The sequence below is a fragment of the Staurois parvus genome, unplaced genomic scaffold, assembly GCF_062004578.1.
Source record: "Staurois parvus isolate SC_StPar_1 unplaced genomic scaffold, SC_StPar_1.0 ptg000472l, whole genome shotgun sequence".
NCBI lineage: Eukaryota > Metazoa > Chordata > Amphibia > Anura > Ranidae > Staurois > Staurois parvus.
Genome location: NW_028318268.1, coordinates 1,715,585 through 1,739,342, shown reverse-complemented (window position 1 = coordinate 1,739,342; position 23,758 = coordinate 1,715,585). Strand labels below are relative to the sequence as shown.

At 41.9% G+C, this 23,758-nt stretch overlaps 1 protein-coding gene across 1 annotated transcript in view; it reads left to right on the top strand.

Annotated features, from left to right (window-relative positions):
• The window catches only part of LOC149452440 (ADAMTS-like protein 5), a 133,714-nt gene extending 126,404 nt beyond the window's left edge, over positions 1 to 7,310 (top strand). The window contains exons 12-13 of the mRNA XM_089689384.1: positions 4,656 to 4,727; positions 4,834 to 7,310. Of these exons, the coding sequence (XP_089545510.1) occupies positions 4,656 to 4,727; positions 4,834 to 5,168 (407 nt within the window). The 3' untranslated portion in view covers positions 5,169 to 7,310. The remainder of the gene's footprint in view (positions 1 to 4,655; positions 4,728 to 4,833) is intronic.
• The last annotated feature ends 16,448 nt before the right edge of the window (positions 7,311 to 23,758 follow it).

Genomic DNA, 23,758 nt, shown 5'->3' with positions numbered 1-23,758 from the left:
CGTTGGATGTGCTGTTCGTTTCCGTTTTGGACTTTTGCTTTTCTGCTAATTCTGCCTTAAAATTGAAACCCCATTTTTCCTCATAGTTTCTGCTTGGCTGCCTGTAAATGTTACCTTTGATCTGTTAACAGGATATCATTTCAGGAGTGGCAAAGCGAAGATGCAAAAAAAATTATCTGGAAAAAAAAAAATGTCAGGATGTCAGTTATTTGGCAAAAACATGCTGGCATAGTGCCAGCCTCTCATTTCCCGAGCTGGGTTTTATGGTGAACTCCCACCAGTGTGGAAAGGAATGGGGTGTGTGAGCATTCACAGCTTTGTTTTTTCAGATGATACTGTAGCAGACTGATATGTGGTGAACACGAGCTATATCGGAGTCTCATTCTCTGGAGGCAGGAACATGGCTTCACAAGTGTCTGATTTTATCAATGTGTACCCTGCTGGAAAAGATCCTGTAACACAGAGATATTAATGGTGCCTCCGCTTTAGTCCCTAGGTGAACTTTCCATTATGCTTGAAACCGAATATCTTCAGTCATCACAGATTCATATTTTTTAACATTGCAGCAGAAAAGATTCAACATTAGACTTCTTGCTGCTCAAAGGGCATATGTTCTTATTCACAGAGGGTATACACACTTAAAGATTGGCTATTCCATCATTTTTTTTTCTGGTATGAAACTCTGAACCAGTAAATGTTTGGATGACCAGGACACCTGACCATTTCAAAATGGACCTTCATTAAATTCTTTGCTTTTTTTTATTTTACACTAAAAATAACAGCCGTAGCACGCTCCTACAATAGGTTGTTAGAGAGGTTCAGGTAAATCTAGTTCTTTAGCTCCTCTGTGATTATTGGAGTGGTGTGATTATTTCTGTCTGTTCTGTGTCTCACTGGCTGCAGGCTGAACTGCTTCTCCTGCCGTCTGCTGGATTCTAGAATGTAGTGGGTTGGAAAAGGCAGACCCTTGGCCTGAATATTTATGCAGTGTCAGCCAATCCCTATAGTTAGCTGAGTAGTGTATAAATAGTCTGAGGCCTGGAGCAGCAGGGTTCTTGTCCAGGAGAAGACCCCAGCCTGAAGGGCTGCTACCCTTCTAGGCAGTGTAGATGATGTCTGCAGGATTTCCTTGAGGTACCAGCTCAGTGAGAGCTGGGGGGCTATATTCTGGAAATACTTAGATTCAAATCAAGGGGATTCACTGAACATCTGGCCTGGGAAATAATTGGAGAAGCCTTTGGCCGCTATTGGATGAAGTACTGTATGCTCCCGGCATATTGTCAGTGCAGACCTGAGTGTAGGATCCTAGTGACAATTCCCTGCTTCTAGCCCTTTGAGCATCTGCTCTGGTGCTGCTGATTTGTGACCTTTCCTTTACATGGAGCTCCAGGGTTGCTTGCTCTCCTATTACCTTCCAAGAGGGAAGTTATCCTGAGGAGTGTGGACAAGGCTAAGAGTGTCCTCTGATTTTTGTGCACTGTATTTGGAGTATCCAACAGCCCACCCTGCTCCTCAACCAAGTTCAACTAGCATTAAAACATAAAAAGGCATTCCACATCTGGTTGTTAAGTTGTGAGACTGTTGAAGCTACTGTGTGCCTGGTTGAACTTACACCCTATTTGGAAGAGAACCTGGGACAAACCAGCAGGCCCATTGGGGCGCTACACTACACAGCCAACTTTCGGGGCCAAAGGAAATTCCCTCATCATCAAGGCTTTAGTCAAGTTAAGAACCTTAAGTAGACTCATGAAGAGTCTATTTGATTGGTCATGCAGATACTGCTGACTATTAACTATCTTATTACAGCAATCATTTGCCATACATAGATTCACACAGGGAAGTCCTACTTTTAGTCAGTTCAAGGTTCTTAATTTACCTAACGCCCCGATGAATGGATAATTTCTTCAGACCCCCAAAGTGCATTGGTTGTTTTTTTAGTGTAAGCCAATAAATTAAATGAACTCTTTTATTCCCTGACCTCTACTTCCATTGGTGCATGTTGTCTTCTTCTGGTGACCTGATGGGTACCCACAGAGGGTAGCCCTGTCTGTTGTGAACAGCCTAACCTGAACCAAGGAGCTCCCTTAATGTTTGTTTTTGTCCACTCACTACCTTGTATAAACTCATTTCAAGTTCCAGTGCCTCTTGGATGCTTTTATATTAATAAGTGGATGCTAGTCAGCTTACATCCATCCAGCCATGGGGATTATGTTGCTCCATTTTTCCACAGAAGAAAGTTTGTGTAATGGTCATTTTTACCTGGTTTTTGGGGTTACAATGCCTTGAGCTGTCCCACATAATGGTTATTGCATATACCACCTATGTCTCCTCTCACAGTCAAGATATGCACATGGTTTTATTAGTTCTTGTTCCGTTTCTGGCAACAACCATAGAATCAATCCACGGCCAAGTCTTATTCATTAGGTCTAATATATATTGCAGAAAAATCCATGTTTACTTAGCTATTCATTTTTGGAGGGGATAGTAAGTTCCATTATTCTTGAGTAAAATATAGGAAGCTAAAAGGCCACTTTTGCTCCCATTTGAGTTTTCAGTCCCCATTAGGTGTTTAGTACCAATGATGCTTCAACCATATTATTTAGGATGGCTATTATATTATTCTGAATGGTCCAAATTGTATATGTAGGAATGTACCTATTTCATTATGACATCTGTGGCAAATTTCAGTGGGTTTATTCTATGTATTTTAGAAGGAATTACATATAGTCTGTAGTGAAACCCTATTAATAATGTTTTATCTCTGTGAATAGTTTGCCAGTCAGGTTCTGTCAACTCAAATATATCTGGTTGCTATTGCTGATAGCCATGGTTAAGCCTGGAAGGTACCTTCTTGGCCTCTGTTTGATCTGAAAGTGTCATGGTGCTGCACATGTGATCAGTTATGACACCAGCTATTTGATGGCTTGCCAATTCAAGTGAGAGTACAAGCAACTGTGAAAGTTATAATTCACAGAATGCCTTGAATGTAGTAGTTTTGAGAAACCGTTAAATCAATGAGTTTAGTTTTGGTTTAATTAGTAGGCCATATAATTTATCAGATTTTGGAGGTATGGCAGTCACTGTCTGTACTTGTGCAGCATACTACCTCTATAGATTAATAATAAAAGAATAGTTTGTTTACTAAGGAATGTTGTCTTTTGTTATAACTAAAATTAATTTATTTATACATTTTTCATAAATAAACTGGTTTTTGTAAGTGGTTCTAATGTAAAAAGTTCACCGGGGGGGGGGACGACAATAAGATGCAAATGCTACTCAATGTTGGGAAATACGCCTCAAAGTAAAAGACCATTGTGGAAAGCCAGTTGTGGAAGTGGCCAGTACTTTGCTTCTGCACTTGATAATCATCAGCTTCATTTCCTCATAGTTGAAAGTTAGAGAGTAGAGCTTGAAATCTATGGCCTCACACAGAAATATTCCTAGATTTTTCTAGATTCCCTTAAAGAGAACATATGAGCTCACCTTTTCTTTTGGCGCCAGCACTCTATTGAAGTTAATATGCACAAATTCTGTGTTTGCTATTTGGCCTGGTTTTCCCCTCCCAGTACCTTCTATTTTCAATCATATGTAATATTCAGTTTTGCTGACCAATAAGAAGACCTGGGGAGAGGGATGAGACAAATATTTGTGAGCAGGGTGCATCATGGTGTGTCAGCGAGCAGTGATCACAATGAAGTCAAGATGTATTATAGAACATTCCAGACAAGGTAAAACTAGGCCCAGCGGGTAGGCATAACTGCCCGGAGCCACTTACAAAACTTTAACGGTGGTCTGTTGACTTTGGTTGATGTCGATAGCATTTCAACAAGGAGTGGGATTGGGGCCTGGCCGGTCCCCACCCAAAGGGGAGGCTTCCTATAGCAGAGGATAGGCATAGTCCTATAATATCCCTACTCCTCCATAACCACACCCTGACTCTAAACACTTTCCCTGACAGACAGGGAACCTGTCCCTACACGACCCACTTGCAAAATATGTACCAACCCAGGAAACTAGCATCTTAAATAAGTACTGCCCTCACCAAAGATGGCCATGGAGGTCAGGCAGGGCTCCAATTGGACAGCTGCCTCCTAAAAACCACAGGAAGTCATAGAGGCCACTAGGTTTCTCAAAATTTCCTTCCCCTTCTTCAATACCACTTGAGGTGCCACCTACAGAGGGGAGTACAGACTGCACCTGCATATTGACTATGGAAATTGTGAGTAATGGTTGCATAACCTATACTTTGGTGTCGGAGATACACAAGCACTCCAAAGATAAGGTGAACGTTTGGATAAATATTGTAATGTGTGTTTGTGTTAGCCATTTCTGGTCACTAAAATGTTACTGACCATAAGCTGGGGCTCCAAATTCAGTTTTTGTTTGTATTTGATTGTCCTTTGAACTGTATCCCATATATAGATATTTATACATCTTATTCATATACCTGGTAATTAATCAAAAGGTAACTGTGAAGTTTACTCATTCATTTTTGGACACAACTGCTTGTTTTTTTAGTGTCAGATCTTCTGTAAGTACCTGAACATCTATTGGAGGATATAAGACATCTGTAATGTGTTTATGTTAAGTGTGTGTAGGTTCTTTTGCTTTAATGCTTAAAAATATAATCTGGTTTACTCTCTCTCTAATTGCAGACAAATGTGGAAAATGCCGGAAAGTCAAAGGAAGGCAAAATAAAATGAAGCAATATTGTCAGAAGGACTTTGGTAAGTCAATGTGATTTCTTTTCTAGCTCTGCCAACAGACGAGTAGAGCCTGTTCGGCTGAAGCTTTGGTAATGAACATGCTTTCATGTTTGCTTGAATTTTGCAGTGTTCCGAGGAAGAATCATCAGCAAGAAGATTGTGGGGAAGGAGACCCGTTATGATGTACAGGTAGTTATGACATATAAGAACAATTTCCCTATTCTGAGAAGAGAATACATCTGGGTTCCAAACATCTGTGATTGTCCCAACCTGTTGGAGAAAAGGGAATATATTCTGATGGCCAGAAGACACGTCAACTATGAACATACTCTAAACCGAATATTGCTAGAGACTCACAGCTTTGTGCGCCTATATAGACCAAAGGAGGACAAAATGCTCAGAGATCTTGACCAAGAATGTGCCAAGTATGGATACCAAATCGGCTCACAGCAGAACCAGTAATGCTTGTGAGAAGAGACAATACAACAAAGATGACTAATTATAATGGTCCCTAACTAATTGCCTTGGTATTTGCTGTTTGTTTTGCATACAGCCTTTCTGAACAGTTATTGGTCCAGTTGTAAAGGGGGGCATAATGTACTATTTAATAACTGCTGGTGCTAGAATTAATGACATTGTATCCAAAGGAATGTGCAGCTAATCTGCTTAAAAACAAAGTAAATGCCATAAGGAGAGCTACCTTGCCAAGGAAATGGGAAAAGTTCATTGGTTCACGCCAAGCAAACCAAATAGAAATATTTTTTATTTGTTACGCATATGTTCACATAATATCTATAAATACATTTTATGAACCGATGTGTGTATATCTACACACATGAATAACAATGCAGAATCAGGTGGCACATTGCTAAAGAGCAGTTTGAGCACACAAGTGAAACCAATGATCCTTTTATCCAGGGAGAATTTTAGCGTTGGTTAGAGATGTGGTCTCCTTGCCCAAAGTGACAGTCTATGTGTAAAACCTCCCCCCCTCCCCCCAACTTCATACTTGCCTCACCAGTGCTCCTCAGCTGCTTCTTCCTCCATCACACCAGAAAAATACTGGGTGGCAAATGTCACCCCTACCTCATGTGACTGTGCTCAGGATAGGCCTGAGCACTGCATCATGGGAGGAGGTCACAGGCTGCAACATACCCAGAAGCACCAGGTATTTTGCAGTGGTGGCCACAAAAAAAGAAGAGTCAAGGGAGCACTGAAAAGATAAATATAAGGTGGTCATGGGTTGGGCTTTAAATGGACACTGCCACTGTGCCCTAAATGGGAGAAGCAACAATGTCTCTCTAAGTGAATCAGAAACGCAGAAAGATAACAGCAATAGTAAAGTGCAGGCACCTTGTGTCATTCAAATTTATGTGAAGCCCATTGGATTCTAGGTCAAGACTATGCACAGTGCCTCCTCTTTTTTTTTTCCAAGCCAAAAATTAAGGCTTGACCTCACTCTTGTTTAATTGAGTCAGGCATTTGAGATGGGAATGATGACCTATCATTTGAAAGGGGGTGACTTATCGTTTGAAAGGACATGTTTTATCTCAGCTGGGAGAAAAGTGTGCAGCCTTGGCCTCAAATCCATGCAGTCCGCACAGATACAGGGGTCCATGCTTCAGCACTGTTACAAACTTTTTGACCAGGTCAGGTTCTCCAAATGCAAGAAGAGTAGGTAAACATCCTCATGTCTGCTATGTGACTTACACTCTCTACTTGATGTTTCACAGGTCAGATTCTAGGGCAGGTTTGAATGTAATTGATGGCTGTGGAAAACCTCTGATACAGTAGGCTCTCAGTATGTGAGATGTAGAAGTGAGCCTACAATGTGCTTGGGACTACCTCTGCCATAGATGACAAAGGGTATGCAAGCTCATAGAAATACCAGACATCAGGCAATTCACTCTTAATGTCCAGATACTGTGGCATCATGGATTTTATGTTCAATGGAGCTCTGTTCTGTTCTGCCTTTTTTTCCCCTCCTAATCCCTCTGCTGCTTACTTACTTTGTAGTGCTGTTAGCACCTACTCTGGTGTTATAGCGTGTTGGTATAAATTCTCTTCAACTCTGGCTGTGACTGCACACTTGGTCACCATTGACATAAAATTGGGCTGTAAATGATGGAGTGGGCCACAGCTCTCCCAAGGTAAGTAAGCAGCTGAAAGTGGAGAGGATGGGTTAGTTCAGTTTAGCTTGGGAGGTCCAGAGGTCAAGTGGCATCGTTTTTAAAAGATAAACCTGTCCTTAAAGGTCACAAAGGTGTTCTTTGGCAAAGAAATTGCCAATTTATGCATTTTACCTTTTGAACCAAATGCAGTTTGTAGATGTCCTATTTTTACATGCTATATTAAGATGTATATTAAGCTCTATATTTATATGAGAAAACAGAGAAATGCATCTGCAGTATGCATAATTTATTTTCACATGCTTTGGAAATGAACTTTCACTTATAAATGCAACAAGTCATGTAAATGTGTGAGTCCCTATATTTATACAAGGTATTATGAACAAGAGGTGTATGCAAGGTTTGGTATGAATGAGATTGTATATTTGCGATATGTTTACAACACATTTATTAAAAATAATGATCAAAACCAGAATTTGTCTGTACCGACATCTTCCTCTTGGTGCTCAACACAGTATGAAAGACATATGTAAACTTATCTCCTATGGAAACTTTTCATGGGATCCAACCAATCTGTAGCACATCTTGCCTGAGCTGTTACAGCCACTGAGAGATGCAGAAAGGAAGGATTCGGCTCCCAAGACTTTTACAAAGAGAAGTGTACAGTGTCTACAGGTAATGGATAGCTATCTGATTCTCACCAATGGTAATGATTGAAAGCCTTACGGGACACCACAGACTTCAGAAAGCACACCTAGTAAACTTCAGGATGAATAGTGTTGGTGGCATAGGTGCCATTTTTCAGATGCTAGAGACCCCACAGCTGACACTTACTTCTGCAAGTGGGAAAAAGACCTAAAGAGCACCAACGACTAAGGATGACTGGCAGTAGATCTGGCACCCAGTTTTTCCCATGTTCAATTAACATCACTTCTTTAGAATCAGCATTCAAGGTACATGCTCCCATTGGTACATAGTCCCATCCAGGTTAGTATATCATCATTCATCCCATCCCAATGCATGCGTCAGAGTTTATAACACTGAGGGTGATGTCATGCGCATTTGGTGGATATACCCAACGCTGGGCAAGCTCTGGACCAAGCATTTACGAAACCTCGACAATGAGACTGAGGGTGATGTCATGCGCATTTGGTGGATATACCCAACGCTGAGCAAGCTCTGGACCAAGCTTTTACGAAACCTAGACAATTCAAACAACTAAATAGGGGGTCAGCAACCAGTAGATCTTGGCCAGGTGACTGGAAGATCTTGGTCTGGGCTTGCTGACACGCCATCCCACAGCATCAGAGTGCAATGCAGAGGAACTACTGTAAAGTTGGAACTGTAGTAGGGAGCAAGAGTCACATAAGTTGATGTCTCCTCTGCAGTGCTGCTCCTACGCCCTGTCATGGTTGGTGGGTGTAGCACCTGCCAAGCATGACCCATTCAAGTGAATGAAACCGCTCTGCAGTTGCCCTACTCTTGTGCAGTACAGCAAACAAGGTAGTGTTGTGTTGCTTTCTCACCACCTGCTTTAAGCCCTTGGGCCCCACAGAAACATGCAGTTGAAGGACACTTGCAGAGTGACCCATTTACTTGAATGGGTCTTGGTTGACAGGCAGTAGCACCCACAAAAAGCAACAGGGGGTGTAAATCCTGCTGCTGCATGTGTACACCTTTGGCTGCTGCCTCCTCAGCTAAAGGGGATAGGGATTGGGGGGAGCAGTAAAACTGCGATTTTAGCAGTTTTAGCACCCCCCCCCCAACTTTACATGTGAAAAAGACCTTAGGGTGCCGCTGCCGATTACAACTAAGGGCTCATTCACAGGTGCAGTAGGCACTTCTGCTCCTCTGCAAATCAATCCCAGTGCGTTTGACAAGTTGCGAGGAGGCGATATGTTGCCTCCTCACCACCTGATTTAAACCCATGATAGTCGTGCAATGCATGCAATGGTGACACAGTACTATGGCAATTAGAGGTTTAAACCAGGTGTGAGGAGGCAGCACTGTGCCCGGTGATCTTTCAGGTAGATCTCTACCCTTTTTAAAGGTTGCCTACCTCTGAACTAAATAATAAGGGATTTTTACGGTTCTGAATTAAGCAAACCTGTACCAATATATATAAAAATACAATTTATTGATATGACAATAGAGCAGACATTTAGAGCAACAGAAATTTTAAAAAAAAACTAGGTATCCATATATTTCATAATTGCATATGTTTCCATTCTCAACATGTTTCGCCATCCATGGCTTCAGGAGAATACGGGAAATTTTATACAAAAGGATTCCACTATAAAAGATAAATGCAAAGATATGAAATTAATAATTACAAATACTGTATTTGAAAATGCATTAATAAAACATCAAGCATTTTTCAAGATTAGATATACAGATTACAATATATACAAATTTATTGTACAGAAAACAGGTTTAAATCCTCTGGAAAGGACACTCACCAGAAAAACTGACCACTAAGGTTCCCTTTAATCTAGGCCAATTTTACCCATGCATGAATGGACAAAAACACCAGATAATAGGGTGTGTTGGAAACCCCAGGAAAGGCACATTTATACCCCCTCAGGTCCATCTAGGAAAAAATATATGCAGGTACCAAATGGTATAAGAAATATAATAATGAAGATATTAAGTCTACAAACTTGTGAGTTCATGTAACATACCAATATAAAGATCCCTGAAGAATGATCCAAATAGATATGAAACTTGCAATGAAGGAAAGGTAGATTTCCTCCAATATCAAATAACAGGTAAAATCTGTACATACAAAACATATGAAGTGACCATCCAGAAGGATTTGCTGGAACAGTAAAAACACAAAATGGGGAAAAAGACTTCATCCAATCTTCATTATTATATTTCTTCTACCATTTGGTATTTGTATATTTTTTTTTTCCTAGATGGACCTGAGGGGGGTATAAATGTGCCTTTCCTGTGGTTGCCAACACACCCTGTTATCTAGTGTTTTTGTCCATTCATGCATGAGTAAAAATGACCTAGATTAAAGGGAACCTTAGTGGTAACAATTTTCCTGGTGAGTATCTTTTCCAGAGGACCTGTTTTCTGTACAATAAGTTTTAAGTTTTTATATATTGTAATCTTGAAAAATGCTTGATGTTTTATCAATACGTTTTCATATACAGTATATGTAATTATTAATTTCATATCTTTGCATTTTTTTATCTTTGATAGTGGTATCCTTTTGTATAACATTTCCTGTAACTCCTGAAGAAGCCATGAATGGCCAAATATGTTGAGAATGGAAAAAGATTAAATTACGAATTATATGGATACCTGGATTTGTTTTTAAATTCTATTGCGCTAAATTGATGCTTTTATTGTCATATCAAAATTGTATTTTATTATATATTGGTACATGTTTGCTTGATTCACCACCTTTAAAAATCCCTTATTATTTAGTTGTTTGAATTTTCTTTATTAGTTGGGATGTGGTGCCCTTGAACTCCAGCCCTCATGAGCCCCTTTTTTCATAGGCACTTTTACAAAGCCCGTTCAGGGTTTCTCTTCCAAGAAATCCATGGAATGCACTTGTTTATTTTAAACCTCTTTTCCTCAATAAACCACAGTTCAGACTGACTACATATGTCCTGCTGACTGCCAAACAATTGCCAAGGCCTGGAAGAAACCATTCACCTAATTTATGGAAGACAGACAAAACAATTACTAATTTTTCATAAATGAAATACTTGTGAATTTATTAAAGCACACTTATGCATACCCATAAAAGGTTCCTCAAGGTATGAATGCCATGGATCCAATATGCTCATGCCTAACTCAGATAGCTATACCTCTCTATATGGCTCTTATCTTGGTAAAGAGCACAAAGGGGACCCCTGGCACCTTCCATTCTACCCTCCTCCTCTTTTTTTGTTTCCTCTTTCTGCTTTTTTTTTTTTTACAGTGCTTCACATATGAGACCACATTCTCCTTATCTACCTGTCTACGTGTCTACTTACACTTTATAATTTCTTGGCCACCCAATTTGATTGCAAGTAAGGCAGAGTTTCACTGCACAGGTTTTGGGAAGTCCTGTTTCCCCACACCTTGCTTTATACCCTGTTATGGAACTATCTGGCATACACAGTTCTTTCACCCTGGTGCTCTATGGACATGACTATTTGCTATTCTGATAAAAGGATCAAGACTCATCTCTGGTTTCACATTAATTATCTATTGTATGGCATCTGGACATTGATTGTCTGAACTTAAAGGATAAGTTCACGTCTTCAAAAAAAATAAGAAGAAGAATGCACGTTTTTTAATGTAAAAAAAATGTGCATTTATCTTTTTTTTAGGAGCCTGGAAAGCATTGCACCAGCGATCAGCAGGTTGCTGGTGCCATTCAGGACTCCTGCAGGCTGTCAGTGTGAGCTGTCCGCACATACTTCATACGGGCAGGCAGTTTCACACAGAAAAGAAGAATCAATGAACTACCACGGCGCTCAACAGAGCAGTGGTAGTTCATATAGAACTGCAAGCCAACAGCCATAAAGGCTGTCGGAAGTTATAGTTTCCCAGTCACAGAACTCTGTGAATGAATGATGCAACTGGGCGGGCGGAGCCTTGCACTGCTGCGTATTTTCTAAATTGTGACAGCTAGTTGGGGCAGAAGTTTCCCTGCTAGCTGTCACAAAGGGGATTTGGGGTGTTCAGGGGCCAGTGTTACAGTAATATGTTGCATGTTATACCCTGAATATGGGTGTAACATGTTATGAAAGGTGAACTTATCCTTTAAGAAACTTTGTAGCTCTGTTGACATTGGGCTTACAAAATATAGATTTTAAATAGTTTTTGGATCATAAGCTCATTTTTATTCACTTAGGTTTGTGACAGGTTTACAGACAAGGCCATTAGCTTTCCAAAGTCCATAACAATTGATATGATTTTTGAGCTCCTTACACTATGTTGGTAAATCTAGTAGTAAATTTTTACTCGCATTCATCATATTTAAATACAGTCAAGCTGTGTTCATCACAAACAATATTTTGATAGAAATAAATAAAGTCAGAGTTGACTTATCTTTCTGAGACATAAAGATTAACAATATTTCTTTTTTCAGTATGATGAGATGCTTAGAGGATTAGTCTGCTGGATCACGTAATTACTTCTCATGGCTTTGTAAATTGCCTTTTGTGAAAATTGTATCCAGCCTATGATGAAGTATTATTATACAGAGACTGGAGGAATTTTACAGAAGAAAAATGAAATACTGGCACTATGATTGGAAAGCTTACTATATAATATCCATTATTTTACAGATACATAAAAAATGTCCTCTTAGTTTTCAGTAAATTACATGAGAAAACTTGTAAGGTACTCATATGCCCCTTGTCACCAATAGAGATGGGTTAAAGGGGAGTTTAAAACAGGTTAAAGGGAGAAATATGAGTTTAAAAAATATATATTCTATTCAAGTATGTTCTCAAAAAGATGTCAACTCCTGAAATTAAAAATTAAACATTTCTTTCTATAGTGTGTACTTGCCTTGATCCAAAGCTCCTATCTGCTCTCTTCCCTCTACCATTTGCATGGGTACACTGAAACCAGACAATCCCAGGAGATGGCCCTTTCCCCTTAGCACACAGCAGGTGATTTACAGCCTCATCTGTGCATGTTTCCCTATGAGAGTGTGTTGAGGGAGGTGTGTCCTTTCACAGCGCCGAGGCCGGAGATTACACTCAGTTCCCTGTTCTCTGCTGTGCTGTGTGTGACATCAGATCCTGCCCTGCCTTCTGGAGCTCAGAAATGGTTTGTAAAACGTGTGCTTTAGAAGTCTTTAAAGGAGAGAGGGCTGCAGATAAACAGGTACAATTTATGTAGGAGGATTTGTTTCATCTCTCTGTAGCACCTGTATCTACAGTACAACTCATAATGCATTAGTGTGATGGTCAGTGGGAAGAATGCTCCTCACACTTGTGAACAATGGGAAGAATGACCCCCTTACAGATAGCTAAAAAGATCAGTGGTGTGTGTTGGAACATATCTGAGATACAGAAGTCGCTCATTGCTCAAGAAACCTGCAGAAACCTCTGGAGGAACTTTAGGATTTCATGGAACACTGGTTGAGAAACCCTGGTTTAGTTAATGAAATGAAGATCTGCTGACTTCAATCATCCAATTGTGTGTGTGCAAAATTCTTTAATTCTTTTTCCCATGCATTGTGATTGGGTATAATTTGCAATGGGAATTTTCACAACATTAAGCTAAGGGAAAATCACTTTTCAAAGTGAACATGCCTTACTGTTTTAGTATACCAACCCCAATATCTCCAAACAAGGCACATACAACATATAAAACCTGACAGAGGTTCTGAAATACAGTTGTGTTCAAAATAATAGCAGTGTGTTGAAAAAAGTGAATAAAGCTCAAAATCCTTCTAATAGCTTTTATTTCCATACACACAAATGCATTGGGAACACTACACATTCTATTCCAAATCAAAACATGAAGAAAAATAGATCAAATTTGTGTTGTTCCTCTAAAAAAAATTGAAGAAAAGTGAATATTAGACTGTTCAAAAAAATAGCAGTGTTTGTATTCTTCTTCACAAACTCAAACATTCACTATATAAACTGAAAAATGTTTGAAGATTTTGCTTTCCTTTGAATCACTTAATGAATATTTGGTTGTATAAGCACTGTTTCTGAGAACTGCTGTACATCTGTGTTGCATGGAGTCAACCAACTTCTGGCACCTGTGAACAGGTATTCCAGCCCAGGATGATTGGACTACATTCCACAGTTCTTCTCTATTTCTTGGTTTTGCCTCAGAAACTGCATTTTTGATGTCACCCCACAAGTTTTCTATTGGATTAAGATCTGGGGATTGGGCTGGCCACTCCATAACGTCAATCTTGTTGGTCTGGAACCAAGATGTTGGACGTTTACTGGTGTGTTTGGGGTCGTTGTCTTGTTGGAACATCCATTTCAAGGGCATTTCCTCTTCAGCATAAGGCAGCATGACCTCTTCAAGTATTCTGATGTATTCAAACTGATCCATGATCCCTGGTATGCGATAAATAGGCCCAACACAGTAGTATGAGAAACATCCCCATATCATGATGCTTGCACCACCATGCTTCACTGTGTTCTCAGTGTACTGTGGCTTGAATTCAGTGTTTGGGGGTCGTCTGACAAACTGTCTCTGGCCACTAGACCCAAAAAGAACAATCTTACTTTCATCAGTCCACAAAATGTTGCGCCATTTCTCTTTAGGCCAGTCAATGTGCTCTTTGGCAAATTGTAACCTCTTCAGCACACGTCTTTTTTTCAACAGTGGGACTTTGTGGGGGCTTCTTGCAGATAGCTTGGCTTCACATAGGTGTCTTCTAATTGTAACAGTACTCACAGGGAACTTTAGACCTTCTTTGATCTTCCTGGAGCTGATTGTTGGCTGAGTCCTTGCCATTTTGGCTATTCTTCTATCCATTCGAATGGTAGTTTTTCGCTTTCTTCCACGTCTTTCAGGTTTTGGTTGCCAGTTTAAAGCATTTGCGATCATTTTAGCTGAGCAGCCTATCATTTTCTGCACTTCTTTATATGTTTTCCCTTCTCCAATCAACTTTTTAATCAAGGTACGCTGTTCTTCTGAACAATGTCTGGAACGACCCATTTTCCTCATAATTTCAGAGAGAAATGCACTGTAACCAGCATGTACAACATTTGCTGCCTTCCTTCCTATATAAGGGCAATAATTGCCACCTGTTTTTTAAAGAATGAATGACCTCACTAATAGAACTCCACACTGCTATTATTTTGAACATGCCCCTTTCAATTAGCGATTCAATTACACAGAATCAGCAGCATGCATGTCATGAATGTTGGGTCTGTTGGATTTCTATTACTCTACTACACCTGCTAGTAAATTATTTTTCAGGTTAGTGATGTCTGACTGCTATTATTTTGAACACAACTGTACATAAAGTTAAGCAGGTCATAGAAGAGTTATTTTGTTCAACCAGGGGGATGAATGAAAAATACTTACCTGATTCCCTCATTCACACATTTGAGGTGCGTGGGAGAATCCTCCCTGCTATGTCATTGTATTCTGACAGCAGAGAGACTTCCTTTCCATCAGAATACACTGATCAGCATTGCAGGCTATAGCCTGCAGTGATGAATGAGCGGGGAAGATCTGATAGACCAGTTGTACAGGAGTTGATCAGTAGAGCTGCAACCACATGGTCCATACATGGAACAAAATTTGGTCAGTCCCTGCTGAACCAGCTGAATTATAATCCATGTGTAGCTGGCTTTGGCTGTTTTCCTGGAGTCCCACTTTATAGGTTCCTGCCAGACCTGACCATGGACTTGTGGATTCAAGTTGCTTTGTCATTTGGCCTTAATGGCAGAACAGCTTATCATCAAGATTGACTGACTGCTGATATATGGAAATAGTCTGAAAGGTCACACCTAAAGTATATTGAAGAAGAATGACAAAGCACTTTATGACTGCTTTGTAAATCAACAAACATGGTGAAACATTGTATTAGACAAGGGAACTATAATGACTGTGGACACCTTAACTATTATGTACTAAAAGTACTGATAAGTATTAGGCAGTTGTGTTTTTTGGGGGGAGCGCCAAATATCCTTAGATACCACTGTCACAACAAAACCAGGATAAGCAGATTTAGATGTCTAGACAATTCGATTCCACAGAGATCATTTACAAAATATGGCCGCTATACAGCAATCTAACCATGAATGGATAGAAAATGGATGTGACAGATGAACATAACTCATTGGGATGTTGATCAGATGGGCTGTAAAATCCTCCGGACATTGCTATTACTCTATGTCTATTGTGCAAAGAGAAAGTGGCACCATGAATACTAATCAATAGAGATTTGGCTGACATACAATAACGTACTGAATTTCTTCCTAGAAAAGTGCGACCATTGTAGGGTTGCTGATGAAATGATTATACATCCTGATGTATGGAAGCATATCTTAAACTGAACCTGTCAGTGGAGAAATATGGGAGCTGCCACTGCTGACTTGTTTTTAAAGGTGTATGTTCTAGTGCCATCATCTTCATCCTTACTGAAATGAATACGCAGTTCAAGTATCATAATGGTTCTCTGGCTGCATGCCTACACTAGGTAAGAGTTTATTTATATTGTTACATTAACAGAAGTTGTGTTATTTGGTTGGGCTACATAATGCAACAAAATGCACCAAAAAAGGTTCATGCACTGTTATTATCAATGCAGCACACCACAACGCACAGTAGTGCATTACTATGTGTTGGGTTATGCTACAGTGCAGGAGAGCTTGATGCTATGAGAGCCATTCAGAATGAATGGTACCCCAGAGCATGAACACACATAACATGTGATGTGGAAGGGCAGTGTGAGTTCGGACTTAGTAACTCCCAAAGTAAAGCAAGGCTAAGGATGATCATTGACCTTAAATAAAATCAGGAATCTTGGAAGCTTTTCTAAGATGTTGGGGCTAACCATCAATAGGGCCAAATCATATATGAGCTGCATGGTTGAGTTGCCAGAAAGAATCCTTTACTGCACGCATGCCACAGAAAAGCCTGGTTACAATATGCCCAACAACACCTTGACACACCTCACAGCTTCTGGCACACTGTAATCTGGAATGACCAGACCAAAATAGAGCTTCATGGTCACAACCCTAAGCACTATTTTTGGAAAGGAGTAAACAAGGCCTATAGTGACAAGAATACCATCCCCACTGTGAAGAATGGTGGTGGCTCACTGATGTCCTGGGGAGGTGTGAGCTCTAAAGGCATGGGGAATCTTCTGAAAATTGATGGCAGACAATTTGCATTATTCTGTATGAAAGCTGTGCAAGGGAAACTCTAGGACTTTCCAGCATGACAATGACCCTAAGCACAAGGCCATGTTGACCCTCCAGTGATTACAGCAGAAAAAAGTGAACATTCTGGAGTGGCCATCACAGTCTCCTTCAGCCACTCTGGGGAGATCTCAAATATGTGGTTCATGCAAGACGACCAAAGACTTTGCATGACCTTGAGGCGTTTTGCCAAGATGAATGGGCAGCTCTACCACCTGCAAGAATTTGAGGCCTCATAGACAATTATTACAAAAGACTGCACAATGTCATTGATGCTAAAGGGGACAATACACAGTGGTAAGAACTAAGGGCATGCTGTCTTTTGAACAGGGGTCATTTATTTGTTTACTTGTTGCCATGTTTTGTTTTATGATTGGGCCATTCTGTTATGTTGAATATGAAATCCATAAGAAATAAAAGAAATGTTGTTTTGCCTGCTCACTTATGTTTTCTTTAAAAAATGGTACATCCTGTATATAACCAATTCTCCAAGGGTATGCAAACTTTTGAGAACAACTGTATAAAATTACATTGGTCCAGCATGGACCAGTGTAACAATGTATATAGCATACCTGGTTGATGTCCTGGAGTTTGCATGTTCTCTCTGTGTCTGTGTGGGTTTCCTCTAGGTACTCCGGTTTCCTCCCACACTCCAAAAACATACTGGTAGGTTAATTGGATCCTGCCTAAATTGGCCCTAGTATGTGTGTGTATGAATGTAAGTTAGGGACCTTAGACTGTACGCCTCTTGAGGGTTAGGGACTGATGTAAATATATGTAAAGTGCTGCGTAAATTGACGGCGTTGTCAGGGACGGACTGACCATTTGGAAACTTGTGCACTGCCCGAGGGCCCGGGGTCAGTAGGAGGCCCCATGAGATGCCCCTGGTACCTTTTTCATAGGCTTTTATGAGTTTGGGCAAGGACACAGGGGCCCCATGAGTTGTCAGTCCGCCCCTGGGCGCTATACAAGTGCCTGAAATAAAATAAATAATAAATATATGTCCCTGGAAACTGGAAATAACTGAAGTATACATCGCTTCTCCTGTGATCTCCACTTTTTTCTGGATGCCATGCTGAGTGACTGCCTTGCGAATTATGAACACAGGAGGAGGCGGACGCTTGACACGTGCTCTATTCAGTGAATGTGTTTGTTTCCTGGAAAGTCAGGGCAGTGACTTCACGCTGTCCATATCTTCCAATTAGCAAACATTTTGGTTGAACATACATTGTAAGGTTTTTCTTGAACATACATTCTAAGGAGTTTAAAAAAAAAAGGAATCAGGAATAATTAAAGTGAACATGCACATTTTATCGTGTGAAGATTCTCATCCCCCATAGGACTCTTTCACAGAGATGGCCAGGGGCAGTAAAAACAGGTAGCTTGAACTGTGGTTTTGCAGCCTGCCTCCCCACTACTTCCCCACTGTTCACTCAGATGCTAACAATACAGCCTAACAGAGCTGTACATGTGCCATGGCTTGCTTTAACTTGGGCTGCAGATTTTGATAGGCAAACTCACCCACAGCCCTGGGTCCGGTATAGAAATGAGGCAAAGATGAGTTCATCCATAAAGGAGAGGAAGGCAAAACCCATTCTATTTCATGCTGCATCAATTTACTAGCAAGCTCCAAAGCTGTAATGCTGGCTTTCATGGAACTTGTGAGTGGGAAAGAAGACCCTGTTCCCCTGAACAATGCTAATCGTAGGCTTTCATAGGACCCCAAAACCGCTGCCTCCAGGACTCTCACCGAATCTGCATCGTCTTCCAAGAGCCAGCTGCAGGAAAACACCATTTTGCCTGCTAGATAGTACTTTTGCCAGTCCGATAGTGCCAATCCTTCCTGTCCCCAGGGCTGCTGCAGTACCCATAGACCAATCTGTGGATGAGAGATGGACCATAGAAAGGAGCTAATGAGGCCATCCATTTTATTGAAGTATGATTTAGGAACCCATGTGGGAGCCTGATGTAAAACATATAGTATGACGAACCTTCCCTTTGTGATAACATTTTGCCCTTTCTGTTCTGGTTTTATCCCCTTTGTAAAGCTGTTTATGTTTCTACACTGTTTGCTTAGGGAAATGTGACCTTGTAGTCTTTCACTTCTATAGAGTTCCTACTGTATAACAAAATATAGGGTTTTGTTGTGGGTGGGGAAAACCCAGTGCCAGGCTGTCTGGTGGGACTGAAGGGGGCGGGGATTACTGCCAGGATGTGCTGTATATACTGAACGGTGTTTAATAAAGAGAAAGTCATTTTCACCCTACATGAAGTTCCAACTCATGGTTTGGGGGAAGGATTGGTTTTGAGCTTTAATACCTGCCTTGACAGAGCACTGGAAAACTTGCAGGACAAGGGGACCATTGGCTGAGATGCACTGCTCCGCACGAGGAAGCCCAGGCGAAACGGTTCCGCCACAATTGGTTGGCAGCGGTGGGATCTTTCCTCATTGCGGAGAAAGTCCAAACCACCAACCGGGACCCCATCTTTTTCACGGAGACGTCCCTGCTCAGCCAGATGGCTATACGGGACCTCCGGAAGCCAGCTCTCCAAAGCCTGGTTGTCGCTCGGGGAGGTATCGCTGGCTCCAATACCATAGAGGAACTGTTGGATGAGATTATGGCCCTGGACCAAGTGGATGCGCACCCCACTTCACCTGATGCACACTCCGCTACACTTGAAGCGAACACTGCTCCGCCAGAAGCGAACTTCGCTTCGCAGGAGGAGTTAGAGGAACAGAGTAGCTCATCGGCCCCTGAAACGCCAGGCCCACTTAGCACCGTACGGAGACCCCTATACCGTTCGGATTTACGACAAGAGGTGGAGTGGCGTTTGGCTCTGTTCGGCAGCGCTCCCACCCCCGAACAGATTTCCAAGGCCCTGGGCGATACCACCCAACTGCGGCTTAGTCACTTCCGGTCATCCACCGAGGACTCGGTCTGCGAGAGGATTACCTCCCGCCTTCTCCAGACTGCAACCAGACCAAAATTCCCTACGCTGCTTTTAAAACTTTCTTAGAGGCGGATGGGGACATTGACAGCTTTCTTCGGGACTTTGAACGGTTGTGCACCATCCATGGTGATGCAACCCAAGACCGGGTCCCCATTTTGAGCAGCAAGCTAACCGGTCGGGCTGCAGATGCATTCAGGACTGTACCCGACAGCTACTGCTTGGATTATGATTTTGTTAAGGAACACTTGATGGCCCGCTACGCTCTCACCCCAGAGGCGTGCCACTTAAAGTTCCGGGCACTCAAGAAGAAACCCCAGGACACCTTCACTGAATGGGGACATCAGTTACAACACGCTGCCCGCAGCTGGGTCCGAGGGTGTCAGATCACCAAGCTAGAGGAACTGTTACAACTGCTGTTACTGGAGCAGTTTTACAATGGACTTCCAGGGGATGTTAGACATTGGGTCCGGGACAAACACCCCCTAACTTTAGCTGACGCCAGTTGCTGGGCAGATGAGTACCTGGACAACAGGAGGCTAACCGAGCCCGCCATTCCCCCTGCACCTCGTCTACAACCAGTAGTGCCCACTCCGGTCACCCGAGAATGCCTCAGACCACACACACCTTCTGACCCAAAGCGGTCTGGCCCACGCCGTTATGGCTGCAACCAAACAGGGCACATCCGCATTCATTGCCCCCGGAATCCACCAAGGCCCCAGAGCCGCCAACCCCCTCGGGGCACTTCCAACTTACCCACCAGTCCCTATGGCCGAGCCTCTGCCTACTCCCTACAGGACCACCCGAGTGACACTGCCTCTTCATGGAGGAATTTTACCACCGAGGATGAGGACATCGGGGTCTTTCATGAGACTAACCCTCTCAGGCTGCCACCCTGGACAATCGCCGACATCACCAACAGGCTGTCCATGTCTGTTTCACAGACATTCTACACTGTTTGTTTAGGGAAATGTGACCTTGTAGTCTTTCACTTCTATAGAGTTCCTACTGTATTGTTGGGTTGTAGGGTTTTGTTGTGGGTGGGGGAAACCTGGTGCCAGGCTGTCTGGTGGGACTGAAGGGGGCGGGGATTACTGCCAGGATGTGCTGTATATACTGAACGGTATTTAATAAAGAGAAAGTCATTTTCACCCTACATGAAGTTCCAACTCGTGGTTTGGGGGAAGGATTGGTTTTGAGCTTTAATAGCTGCCTTGACAGAGCACTGGAAAACTTGCGGGACAAGGGGAACATTGGCTGAGACGCACTGCTCCGCACGAGGAAGCCCAGGCGGAACGGTTCCACCACATATAGGATAACAGGAAGTACTTTCATCTTGATGAGGTTAATTTTGCTAATTAAAGACAAGGGGAGATTTTTCCAGGCTTGGACTTTCTTCTTCAGAAAAGCAGTGGAATGAGATTAAGGCTCATATAGTCAGCTACATTTGCTGTAATCTGAGCCCCAAGGTAAGTTAGTTGAGACAACCATCGCAGTGTAAGAATAGGGTGAGCTACGGTCCGAGCACCCAGGTCCAAAGGTAATATAGACAATTTGGACCAGTTTACCCTAAAGCCAGAATAAGTGGCAAAATAATTTAGGATGCGCAGTGCCACTTGTAGCGATGGCTCTGGGTCCTGGATGAAATGAATCAAGTCATCTGCATACAATGCAAGGCATTCTTTAATGGTGCCCACCCTTAGGGCCTCCACCACTGGGGAAGATCTCAAACCTATAGCCAGTGGCTCCATCATTAACGCAAACAAAAAAGGCAAAAGTGGACAGCTTTGCCTTGTGCCCCTACCTATGGGAAAGAAGGAGGAAGCCGAAAGTCCAAGCCTCGCCACCACCCGGGCATCACTGTATAACAATGTTACCCATCAGTGGAAATGTGGTCCAAAGCCCGTAATTGCCAACACAATATACATGTATCCCTAGTTGACAGAGTCGAATGCCTTCTCTATGACAATAGATACCAAAACCCTAGTAGACGGATCATCCTGGGGAAGTTGGAGGTGAGTAAATACCCTACGAAGATTAGTGTCAGTCGACTTACCAGGCATAAAGCCAGTTTGGTCAACGTCCACTATGGACTGTATACCTGTTGCCAATCTGGTAGCTAGGACTTTGGTCAGCATTATTAAATCAGTATTTAACAGGACTATTGGCCTATAGGAGGCACAGTCTGAGGGATATTTCCCTGGTTTAGGCAAAAGGACCATGTGCACCTACAACATTGAAGAAGGGAGGATTCACTTCTCTAGGCAATGCTCAAATAAGCATAGAGTTTAGAGGCCAATATTTCATGGTAGGTCTTGTGTAGGTCTACCGGGATGCCATCTGGGCCCTGTGCCTTGTGAGGGGGGAAGGCCCTAATGGCAGCTGCAATCTCAAGTGGGGTTATCTTGGCTTCAAGTGATTCCTTGTCTGACTCCAATAGTGTTGGAAGATTTAGAGCGGCAAGACGATGTTGTAGGGAGGCAGTATCATATGGTGGCACAGGAGAATATAGGGTGGAGAAATATTTCACAAACTCAGCCATGAGTGGTCAGATCCCCACCAGCCACCCTGATAGTTGGAATGGAGGAACTGACTCTCTGATCCACCACAAGCATGGCCAGGAGCTTGACATTTTTATCACCTTGAGTAAACAGAGACTCAGCCTTATGTCTACATTCAGTATGAGCAAGATCAGAGAAATGCACCGAGAGGAGACGCCTGGCCTCCAGCAAGGCAGTATAGGATTTGGCTGATGGTGACTTAGCGTGCTCCTCCATACATCTCCTCTCCCGGTCCTGTAGCTCAAGAATACCACTGTTATGATCTTTTTGTGCTGTTTTGATAACTGATATTAATTCACCCCTTAACACATCTTTGAATGCATCCCACATCAAAGGGGGCAAAGCCGAGTCCAGCAAAAATGGAAGTCAGAGGGTTGAGGCAAACCATTTACCACTGACGGGGTGCTTACTGTGGACATAGATTACTCCTATATTTAAAACCTTCATCTCAAAAGGAAAAAAAGGTTTTTGTAACTTCTTAATAAGTGTTAGCTGCAGTTTGGCTTCAATTTGTTAGTCACTTATGTAAAGTCCATGTAAATCTGCTAGTGCATCTAGCACTATTCTCTCCACTGCTGTCTATGGGATTCTCTGTTGCTCTAAGGCTAGGTTCACACCTACGCAGTTTGCGTTTTGTAGCGCGTTTTGTGTTTTTGCCGTGTTTTTCCAGTGTTTTTGATGCAAAAACACACTACTTGCTTTTCTTCAGCGTCTCCATTGAAGTCTATAGAACCAAAAATGCAACGTTTTGCATTTAAAAAAGTCCCTGACCCTTTCCAAAAAACGCACCGGGTGAAAAAGCAGAGATGTGAACCTCACCCATAGGAAATCATGTTAAACGGACTGCTGTGCGTTTCCGCAAAACACAGCAGAAAACACATAGGTGTGAACCTAGACTAAAACAAGAGGTGTGTTACTGGCCAGATCACCTGGTGAAAATAAAGGGAAAAAGCCTAAAAAAGAAAACTAATGCAGCCAAAACATCTAAGGATTGAGAAGCTGCAATATATTAAATATCTGTTTTTGAGTTTACATAGATACACTATAAGGCAGTGTACACTTGTAAATGGGTCCTTAGGGTCTCTGTACAGATGTAATAAAATAATGAATCTCACAGATGTGTACTGTTATAACCAGCAGCTGCATCCCCTCTGTCACCACAAGGATAGTATTCCACATTGTTTGGCCGTTTTAGATAGGGTCACCAGAGCCAGATGCAAAAGCATATGAACATAGAATTAGGAGACGATCTGAAAATCCTGTACATTACATTACTTTTTAATTAGAAACAGAAATCCAACAATCTTCTCACACACACCCATATATAGAACCTATGTATACCCTGTATATATACAGTATACATTATATACACACACCCATATATAGAACCTATGTATACCCTGTATATATACAGTATACATTATATACACACACCCATATATAGAACCTATGTATACCCTGTATATATACAGTATACATTATATACACACAGCCATATATAGAACCTATGTATACCCTGTATATATACAGTATACATTATATACACA